Consider the following 12018-nt stretch of genomic DNA (forward strand, 5'->3'; position numbering starts at 1 on the left):
TCATTCCCATTTGGTGTTTCCAGGACGATACGACATGGGTAGGTACCATCAAAAAAAGGGCGTACACCTTCCTTTAAGTTTAGTAAACTTTAATACTGTGATGCCTCTGGAGTTGCATGAGAAGGTGAGCGGCGGTGATCACTTAACACCGCGTGACCCGTACGCTGGTTTGTCCTTCTATTCCATAATAAAGAAGTTTTTTTTTTACCCAGAATTGAACATCTTAAAGTCTGAATCCAGATACTAGAATTCTAATATGTTTAATAGTATTAAAATAGCAGGTAAACAAACGGAAAATAAAAAATGATTACTTACAGATCTTCTAGCATGGGTAGATTGTGTATGGCGGTCGGTAGCTCACTCAGCAAGTTGTCTTCCAGCCTCCTAAGCATAAAGGAACGACAGGTTAATTATTAAATAACTAAATATTTTAAAATTAAAATAATTATACTGCTAAAATAATCTTACATGTATTCGAAGATGCGCGTAAATAGTACTTATTTTAAATTTTATTTTAAATTTTCTGTCGACCTCAAGAAATTCAAAAAATCTAAAAATATTTAAATAATCATTTAGGTAAAATATGTTAAAACTTGAAAACTCTTAGGGGCCAACCATAAATTTCATCACACGTTAAGGACCCCTTCCTTGGGGGGGGGGGGGTGTCGGAGTGTGACAATGTCTGACAGGAGGAGGGGAGGGTCACAAGTTTTGTGACGTCACATATTTTCACACTATAATATTTCATATCTAAGTAGGGTTGTAAGCCCTAAATTTAAACTAACCCAGGTCCTAAACTTGCAAATATTTTTTTTTATGTTTTGTTAATTTCACCAGTGGGAGGCTCCCCACAGGGTGCCGGGTAGTTTATTGGTACCACATAGGGGCCTTTTTCTGCCGTGTCCCTTATATATTTAAAAAAAAAATCATACCTTTGATTGATTTTATTGAGAAAGAATTTAAATATAAATAAAAATAATTTCGGAACACTGCTGTTTTAATATCATAAATTTCTTAATGTTAAATTGCGAGATATGTGACATAACAATAGGTGGGGGGTCTCACAAATGTGACCAGCTGTGACAAGAACGGAGGAGTTAAAAATCAAGAAATTCGTGTGTCGTAATTTATGGATAGCCCCTAAAATATTATATTATAAAAAATCACATTTTGTCTCCGACTCAATTGGTTTGAGTATTATATTTTGATAGTATACTTATTATAGATATAATTTTCTCAATAGAGGTCTGTAATCTGTATAACTGTAATTCATTACAGTGGTAATATTTTACAGTGATTCAGGATAATTAATTATTAATTTTCCTCAGCCAAAATATGTTATTCCACCACGTTTAGACTTAAAGATGGTGACGTTTTAAAAATCCTTATATGAATTCTATTCTCGTTGAAAAGGCTAGTCTCTTCCAGAAAATTTAATTCCATATACTTGCTATTGGAAATAAATTAAATAACAATAACGATCAACTTTAATTTTGTAAGTCATTCTCCTTCTGATAGATAGGCAGTTATAAAATCAAATTAGGAATCTGTCCTCAACCTTTGTCAAGAATATTCCAATTTATTTCTTCAAGACGGTGACTTTCTTAATCATACTAATACAGAATTTAAGTCAATAAATCAAAACAAATTATGTTGTTGATTAACAATTGAGAAATGCTTGATCTAACAATCACTAGACCTTCTATTTCTACATGGTCCTATCCAGCTTGGGTTATTCCAAGGCATAAAGGCATAAAAGGCATTTTTTTTTCTCAAAATTGATTCCTTTAGAATTCTTTTTGATGTCATTTCTAATAACTACTAGATACTACTACCGCTTCGGAAACAAATGGCGCTCTGAGAGAGAAGAAGCGGCGCAAGAAACTCTCCGAGCATTCTTTTTTTGCGCTCTTTTCAATAAAAGTATACAATATTGTACACTCATTTCTATCGCTATAAAATAATCACAATCTAGTCCCAGGCTGTCCGATCATTTAGATATTCAGCAGTGGAGTAATAGGATTTACTACAGAGCCATTTTTTTTATAAAACATTTAAATTTATTTATAGATAATGCCTGAACAGTGGATGGGACTTTATTATAGAAGTGTATACATTTACCCTTAGGAAGGAAGATAGTTGGATAAAAGAAATGGCGTATACTTCTTGCTTATCGTAAATTAAACGATGCAACATTTGGTGATGCTTACCTAAAGCCTTTAAAGCCAATGGGAGGCTCCGTTGCACAGGATGCCAGCAAGATTACGGGTAGGTATCACAACGGCGACTATTTCTGCCGTGAAGCATTAATGTGTAGATATTACTGTGTTTCGGTCCGAAGGGCGCCGTAGCTAGTGAAATTACTGGGCAAATGAGACTTAATATCTTATCAGGCAGGGCGTATTAATTACCGTCAGCTGAACATCCTGCTCGTCTCGCCTCTTATTTTCATAAAAAAAGCTACCACGGGAGGAAAAAAGGAAGACCGCGTAAGAGATGGAGAGATATATCCAACAACAAATGAAGATCCCATTGGGAAAAAGATGTTTGGAAAGGTTTAAGAGAGATACGGTACGAGAAGCAATTACTACTTTTAAATTTTACTAAAGCATAACAATTTTATAGTTAATTACCTATTTAATTAATTAAAATATCTTATATTTATCAATCTAGAATACGTTTTCACATGATACGTGGTGTTGAGGTAGAAAAAAGGTATTTAAATTACTTAAATATTTTCATACGCATAATTTTATTACACTAGAAATATTATTAATTGTTTTTCGTTAACGTTCAGTCCGTATAAATAATTATGTTGTCATGTTGGTTCTTTTATATAATTACCTTCTTTTGGTGTAACATTTTTAACTATTTTTCAATGTTTTTATACGTTAAAGTTCTCATTTAAGTAATTTTATGTTTACTTTCCTAGCAACGCTCTGTGATTTCTCTAACAGGCCAGTTTGTACAATTATTACAAACCAGTGGGAGGCTCCTTTGCACAGGACAAAGGCTAGATTCTGGGCATCACAATGGCGCCTTTGTCTGCCGTGAAGCAGTAATGTGTAAGCATTATTGAGTTTCGGTCTGAAGGGCACCGTAGCTTGTAAAATTACTGGGCAAAAGAAACTTAACATTTTATGTCTCACGGTGACGAGCTCAAATTATACAATTTTTTTGCTTATTTAATATAAGGTTCATCCAATAACTATTTTACGTCGAAGTTACAGAGCAAATGAGACTTATGTTATGAGATCTTATGTCTCAAGGTGACAAGCGCAATAAAAGGCAAAAGGCATATATTTTCTCAAAATTTATTCCTTTAGAATTCTTTTTGATGTCATTTATTTCTAATATACTAGAAACTACTGCCGCTCTGAGAGAGAAGAAGCGGCGCAAGAAAGTAAGAAACTCTCCTTTTTTGCGCTCTTTTTAATTATATATATAATTATAGTGCCGCTCAGAATTTAGTGGTTTTTCAAGAATCCTGAGCAGTGAGCGGCACTGCATTGTAATGAGCAGGGTGTATCAGCTGAATGCTCGTCTCGTACCTTATTGTCTTAAAAAATATTTTTAAAAATAAAGTTTATATACAAACACAATTAAATCTACCTACAATGAGTATTACTTTACTATGAACGTTCTTTATCGAGGGGTAATTTTTTCTGTTAACATACAAGTCTATCGGATAGATTTAGTAATGTATTAATGAACATCCCACCCCACCTATCTCTCATGTCGAGAACTGCTAACATTGTTTATGTATTTACGTTATAATCACAATATCACGGACGAATCTTTGGGAGTTCGTTAATTTGTTTCACAATTCCGCGCTAATCTGATTTCGACGAACATAACTACTTAATCCTGTTGTGTCTGAACATATTATTATCAAGTTTAATTTATTTGAGAGAATACTCATTTTAAGTCACGATTTCAAATTATTCTGCTTAGTTTCATTCTTAATGCATTTATATTTAAATAAAATATTAAGTAAAAACTAAAAAAATATATACAAGAAGTCTGTGTCAGCCACTATATATATATTTATTTTAGTTTTAAATGACACTTAGTTTTTGAGCTCGTACGTTTGAATTTTTTTTTGTTTTTGATGGGTCAAATGGATCGAACATTAAAAACATATCAATTTTAACTGTCAGTTTATAATATTTTTGTACAGTTACAAAATGTTTATCTTCTTTATCTAGTATGTACATAAATGAATATTCATGATTGGAGCCTCCTTTTAGGCACTGTAGCGTCTGTGTTAGAAGACTCCGCTCTTCCATAGCTTATTAGTATAACATTACATTATTTACAGACATCAAACATATTCTAATTACTAAGAAGTATGTAGGTATACTAAGAAATAATATGTTGGGTGAATTGTTAGTGATAAGTAAGGTGTAAGAGGTATAATGAAGTATGTGTGAGTCAGTGTGTATTTGTGATCAAATGAATGAATCTTTTGTAAGTTTGTTAAATTAATAAGTATGTGTTAAACCTGTGTTTTCTTAGCCTTTTTTCAATATTATACATTGTTTTCTTGGATAACTGCTCCTATTTGGTGTTTGACCACCATTTCTATCAATCTTATCATAAGATTATTTTAGAAAGATATTACAAGAACTGCAGTGGACAAAATGAGCAAAATATAAAGAAAAATAATAACACAAAAACCACAAGATAGGCAAACGTTAATGGGAAAGACAAATTTCTGAATGCTGTTGAAACATGGATATTGCGAGGGCTTGAAAAGATCGAAGATCTTGCATGTGGTGATGAAGTAGGACCCTTTGTATATCGTGCACGCTCTTACTCACAATTAAGCGTACTTAATTACGAATTAGGGATGACAATAACGCTCAAAATAAAAAAGTGTGTGTGTACTTATGTATGCACGCAAGAAGTTATACTTCTTTGGCCTAACAAAGCAGAAACCCTTGAAATTAATTATTCCTCTTGCTATTCAACATTTGTAGAAATAATAATATTGTTAAAATCTTGCAACGATGGCTTTTACAATTAATTATTAAATAACGAATACGGCTGTACGGGCTAGAGCCCTTTGCCTATCCTAATAATGGACGAAGAAACCAAAAAAAAAAAAATAACGAACGAACGTTTGCGAAACGTCAGAAAATTTTAGTAACCAACTTCACACTGTTACTATTGTGTTATAGTGATGCGCGCGCATCTTAAAATTGCACTTTCATCATTTTATAATAACGCGCATAAAGAAGTATAGTTTCAAAAAATTTCCACCTGAATATTAAGGTGATATTTAATTCATTGAATTAGGCGTTATTCTGCGGAAATCCATAATTATACAAATGTTGTGAGCCTTCTTGAGTGTAAATTCTGCTAAGATTCGTGTTCAATCAATTCGACATGTGTTTCGCCCCTACACGTTCAGCGAGTTTTGTTGCCCAAAAAAAAATGCTTACGTGCAATAGTAGGTCACACCTACGGCCACGGCACTCTTGCAAAACGGTATTAAAAAAAACATAATCTGCTAAATATACCATGTTTGTACAATTTCGAGGCTTGTATATTTGTGCGTAACCACAGATATCTATTCACGTCAGCTGTTGAGGTGAATGCTACAGCAACAAGGCAGCCGCATATACTAGTTTTGAAACATTGTCCTAAAACAACACTTTCTTAAAAACAGCCATAACATGTGAGAGAACAACAAACTATATTGTTCCTCGCCTAATTAATCAACTACCCTCATCTCTGTCCAATGCAGTGACCCATAAAAATATTAAACAAAAATTAAAGGAATAATTCCTAGGTAATCTTTGATCGCATTTGTAATTAATAAGATGGTTATGGGATGCCTGGGAAATGTTTGAAATATCTGATTTTTGGTTGCTTCGTATTGAAATAAATATTGGTAAGGTACATATTATCTGTAGTTGATTTCTTGTAGGTATTAGTATTTAATTAATGTACTTGTAGCCAATTGTTACTTTCTATAGATATTAAAAAAAATATTATTTTTATTATTTTATTTTTTATAATATTATGGTGGATAGACTTTTATGAATAATTTGGTTTTTATGTTGTATGTTTTTCACGGTAAACTTAGAGTAAGAATTGTAAAATATTATTTTTGCATGCCTACCGGGCAGATTGTTAGCACCTATGATTATAATGTAACACCAATGTACCCACTCAATCTATGCAATTAAATGACTTGATCTGATTTGAAATTGTTTGTAGGTATAGAATTTAATGTTTAGATTATATTTATTTTGTAAAAAACTCAAATAAGGCGTAAACTAAGATAATGCATTGAGGACAAACCTCTGTGGTTTTTACAATGTATCTTATTTGTTCACATTTTGTAAAATATGTATTTCGATAAATAAATAAAATAAATAAAAAATGTGTAAAAAATTATGTAACAAATTGCCCGAGGACTTGAAAATACTGTCAAATAAAATGTTTATGCTAAGATAATTTAAATGTCTGCTTGAAAATAATTTTTAAAGTATTAATGAATATTTAAATAAGTGTTAAGTTTTTGCATGCTTTTAATATAAGCTGGATTGTGATTGTGATATTTAAGATCTGGAAATACCCCTACTCCAAAGCAAAATAAATTCATTTCATTTCACGAGGATTTTCATTTCGATTCATGATCAGGAGATGTTGACTCACCAAATTCTGGCCCAGAATAACTTGGCGTTGCGTAGAGACGTCGCTTCATTGTGTGTCTTCTACCGCATTTATCACGGGTAGTGTTCTGAAGAGCTGTTTAAGCTGATTGCTACCGTCGAATTCCATCTTCGCACGACACGCCACAAGTAAGGATATCATCGCCACCATCTGGATGTGTGGCAGTCCTTCACAGTGCGGTTTTCAAGGAGCTTTCTTCCACGTGCAAAGCTGTGGAATGAGCTTCGTTTTGCGGTTTATCCGGGAGATACGACATGGGTACCTTCAAAAAAAGCGCGTACATCTTCCTTAAAGGCTGGCAACGCTCCTGTCATTCATCTGGTGTGATCACTTAACACCAGGTGACCCGTACGCTCGTTTGTCCTCCTATTCAATAAAAAAAGAATAGGACAATACTTAACTAGTATTAGTGTATATATCTGAAATGTTTGGCACGCTGAAATTCCCAAATATTACGTGTAATATCTTAAATAAGACAGCTGTAGTAGCATTGTCGTGAATACTATTGTCACTGTTTACTCTATACACAATTCATCATGTGCCAATGAAACAAAAGCACACATTATATCGTTGTTGTTACTTGTCAACATAATTTATCAGAGCTATATGTAAGCACGAAGTCTGTACAACACACAATACGTGTGAGATGATGTAAAGTGATATATCATTGTTTTGTTTGGCTAATACAGTGTGTATTCGGCTAATAGCCGAGATTCATTAACGGCCCGTCGTTTGAATGGTTTACGGTTCATTGGCACGATACAATAATCTATGCCGGAACATATAAGTGTTTGATGAACAATAACCTTAATTATTAAGACGATTTCGTATTAAGTAAGTAGTAATTGTAGTTAATATTTATATCACACAGTTTAATGCTTTATTTTACTGGTAGACCACCAGTTATCTGTGAATTATTTAGATTTTATATTTAGATTTCTATATTGTGAATTATCATGCATCTGTTGATGTGATTTGCACAGGATGTCGGAGAGATTATGTGTGTGAGTAAACATTATTGTGTGTTGGTCTGAAGGGCGCCGTAGCTAGTGAAATTACTGAGCAAATGAGACTTGTGACAAGCGCAATTGTAGTCCCGCTCAGAATTTTTGGGGCATTTAAAGAATCCTGAGCGGCACTGCATTGTAATGGGCAGGGCGTATTAATTACCATCAGCTGAACGTCCTGCTCATCTCGTTCCTTTTCATAAAACAACATCGCGACAAAATTGTAATTTGAGTACGCGTGAGGTCTATCTACGTCTATATTATTTTAATCAGAATAATAATTTAATCGTGCAATAGTGTGTTTCATGCCTTATGTCGTTAGCAGCAGCCAGCAGATGTTTGCGCAGTAAAGCTCCACATCATTAAACTGGCGCTGACAATGAATATTATGGACGTGTAACGACGAGCTGATGTTATAATTGACTAGATCATTACAGCCTTTATTGACCGAGATACCAGAATGCTTGACGATTCCGGAGCAGTATAACTTATGGCATTACAAGTAGTTGCCCCCTATTTCGCCTCTACTGCAATCTTTAATAAGATTTAGTTCACAATCGGTTTTATTATTATATATCGGGCGATTTACAATTTTTTTTAAATAAAAGCATACTCCGTGACTTTTTATAACAAAAGCTATCTCGCAATGTTGGCATTGATGTTTTTAAATCCTTGTAAAAAATTGGGTGTGCCACAGGGTTCAATACTTGGTCCTTTTATATTTTTAATTAATATTAACGAACTGCATTTATCTGTTTGCTGATGATACGTCTATCACATTTAAAATGAATTAATTCAATCAGAAAATAAATATAAATCAAATAAATAAGTTATTGTTGAAGGTTCTTAGTTGGTTTACCAGCAATAATCTTCCAAAAAACATTAAATATTATTTTAAATTTGATTTAAACTACTCCGAATAAAGAACACTGATAGCGAAGTTATGCTAGATTCAAGAAGCGTGGAGTTTGTAGCCGCTATTGTTTTTTTGGTATTACTATAGACGTAGGGCTCCTGTGGAACCCTAATATTTCTAATTTGGCTAATAGATTTAGCATCCCCGCTTTTACCATTAGGAAAATTCATCAAGTAACTGATATTCCGATCGTTCGGCTTGGGTCCCAGTTAGGTAGATGGTTTTTAATAATCTTTGAATGCAGTCTTACATATTTTTAAATATAAAAGTTACTTACTTCTTTCAGTTATAAAATAAAGTTATAAATTAAAAGTTCTATCTCTAGCATTCTCATTTTCTCAGTTCTCAGTGTAGCATGACCACGACCACGACGATGTCCACGATAATCGTTGGACATCCTGAAAATATAATTCTTCTGTAGGTTGGTCACTTATATTCTTTTAGTCAGCTAAACCACACGCAATTAATCTGTATCGATATTTGAGGGGATCCCTGGAAGGCTTAGATTTTGAAGCAGATTCGGTAGGTAGTGCTGCGATGGACTTAAAGGAATTGTTGTTGCTATTTTTAAAGAAAGATTTTATTTAATTTCTTGATTTAAAGGATATTTTTGATGTGGCGTGATGGGACGTATAAGACCTCCACTTGATGGTCATTGTCATGCTCCACTTATTAAAATCATCTTCAGCGGTAGTAGTATCTAGTAGTATAAGAAATGACATCAAAAAGAATTCTAAATTAATCAATTTTGAGAAAATAAATGCCTTTTATGCCTTTTTATGCCTTTCGTCAACTAGTCTATTCCCTATCGGCACTTCCATCTTGTTACTTTCGGAGTTTTTTGTTTTTGTTCTGCAGACATGTCCAGTCCACTACCATTTTTTCTTTAAAGCGTATTCAAGAGATTCTGATAGCATGGTTTTTGTTTTGTTTTATCTTGTTTTTATTTTTATTTTATTAACAGTTTATTTATGAGCCCACAATTTTTCCTTGTTATAATTACTCTTCGGTCTAGCTCTATAAATTGTTGCTATTTATGATGCTAGAGACCTGTATGAATTATTCATATATTGAGCCAATATATGGATAAACCAAAAATACATTTTTGTTTTCTTAATTTTGACTCCAAAAATTACAATAATCGTAACTAGAATAAGGTTAATTAATTAGATTGTATAAAAATACGCACTTATTTTTATACTTTTTAGTGCATAATTATTATATCTATTGTTTTGGAATAGTGTTTTTTAAGGGCGATTCTTTTTTTGTTAAAATTTTTATTTTATGATTTTTAGTGAATTTGAAGTACACTAACTGACAATTTGTCTAAATATGTGTAAATATACTAATGTAATAATAACTTTGTCATGGATTCCGTAATCAGAACCTAAACATACTCTCACCAGAAGCTATCTTTGAAGTATTTGCTTCCCAATAAAAAAAGAATCATCGAAATCGGTTGGCGCGATATTGAGTTATTCGTAAATTTATCATCCATTGCTATACGTATGTATAGCAAAATTTAAGACTTTTATGGTTTTCTCATGGATTCCACTGTCAGATCTGGACCAAGTTACAATGGGACTACTCGGGAAGCACCGGCTTTCAAATAAAAAATGAATTATCAAAATTGGTTCACCCAGTCGAAAGTTTTGAGGTAACAAAAAAAAAACCGACGAATTGAGAACCTCCTCTTTTTTTGAAGTCGGTTAAAAGCAGGAATTTTATTATAAAGAAACTACATATGTCAGGTGAGCTTTTTTTTCTATAATTTAACCGAACAAGCCTTGATCTACATTGTCGGAACAGATAATGCTATCATTGAGTGGTGCTGGCGCGATGCGTGGGAGTCTGTTTTAACAACACAGATTGAGGTGCCGATTGCGATCGTTAATGATAAAGAGAATATTACACCGGCTAGCTTTGTTCGAACTAGATTACCCGACGACAATTAAACTTTATTAGTTTCAGAAGTTGGAGCTGCCGCTAGGCCCATTAAAGCCTAAAGTAAAAGAGAAAAATACCAAAAACAGGAGCGCGGTGATTCTAGAGGTGCAACGCTTGGATGACAGGCCCGAAAAAGCTTGCAAATCCGTTCAAAAGCTAGTGAAAAAACAGATCGCAGGGGAAAATTTTATGGATTGAGAAAAATAATGTTTAGTTTATATTCTGTAGTATGGGAATAAGAGAGTCGCTCATATCAAAATTTAAAGATTTTATAAATAAGACAGTTGTATGAAAATTTTGTATGTTTCCAATAAATTTCTATTAATTAAAGAATATAGAAAAAATGAAAGACATAATATTAATACCAGAGACAATTACTGTTAACGCCTACTTCTAGGCTCAGTAAATGATTTGTCATTTATTGACAATTATACCGTTCGATTTTATAGCTTTCTGAATATAATTGATATGTCTCTCAACAAAATCAAAGCCTATATAAACGAAAATTTAAAGAAAAATCATATGACAGTGTAAAAAATCATTTAGTGACGATTAAAGCTTGGGTTTGAACTGCTCTAAGGGATTCGAACTTTCAATTATATTTAGTAAAACTCTATTTTAAAATATTATATACAAATTTAAACAAAATTGTCAACTTTTTATAGTAAGTAAAAAATTTAGGGAGGTAGGGTTCTCACGCTTGCTTTAAAGTCATAACTTGTGGTGGATTCGTGGGTCGGGTCGTTCCCTTCCCTAAATATGGTGTAGGACAGCGATGGCTGGTTTACGCGCCATGCTCCTAATCGGACACCACTTTTGGATGATGCTGTCATCAAAAACTCTACTTCGTGTTGTTAAATTTAAAGTATTTAATTTACCTTTTTATTTATTTATTCATTTAAGTTCTCCACATCATACAATACAGTTTTCTATATCTTAAGTAACAATTTGTTGTGCTAAAATATATGACAATTATGGTGAACATAAAAATTACAAAAGATACTCCCTAATTAATAATAATAATGATATTGACACACTCTTACACAAATTATCTTGCCCCAAACTAGGCATAGCCTGTACTATTAGTACAAGACAACGATATATTATTATTATTATTAAATAATAAAATATATATATACTTAAACATATGTAAATACTTATATACATCCATGTTTCGGAAATTGAAATGAAATTCCTTTTGATAAATAAAAAAACAAAACAAGAAATAAAAGTACAAATTATAAATTTTACCTATTAATTGAAAAACTACATATTTGAATTATGTAGATTGAGGACCTGCTAAGTGCTTAACAAAACTTTCTTTAAACCTGACCAGCTCACTACCGAATATATCAAGCTCTGAATTAGTATCGTTCAACTTATTGTACTCGCGAAGAATTCGAGAAGAGAGATATTTTCGTCATTGTTAATATTATAATATTCGAATAGTCAAGTTTATTT

At 32.7% G+C, this 12018-nt stretch overlaps 2 protein-coding genes across 3 annotated transcripts in view; both read right to left on the minus strand.

Annotated features, from left to right (window-relative positions):
• LOC126970838 (protein cereblon) overlaps nt 1–12018 on the minus strand; it is a 272220-nt gene that overhangs the window by 150823 nt on the left and 109379 nt on the right. The window lies entirely within an intron of this gene.
• LOC126970792 (lutropin-choriogonadotropic hormone receptor) overlaps nt 1–12018 on the minus strand; it is a 197520-nt gene that overhangs the window by 52349 nt on the left and 133153 nt on the right. For both annotated transcript variants that reach the window (XM_050816891.1, XM_050816890.1), the window contains one exon: nt 316–384. In XM_050816891.1, the coding sequence (XP_050672848.1) occupies nt 316–384 (69 nt within the window). The remainder of the gene's footprint in view (nt 1–315; nt 385–12018) is intronic.

Source organism: Leptidea sinapis, chromosome 22 (genome assembly GCF_905404315.1).
Source record: "Leptidea sinapis chromosome 22, ilLepSina1.1, whole genome shotgun sequence".
In the NCBI taxonomy this organism is placed as follows: domain Eukaryota; kingdom Metazoa; phylum Arthropoda; class Insecta; order Lepidoptera; family Pieridae; genus Leptidea; species Leptidea sinapis.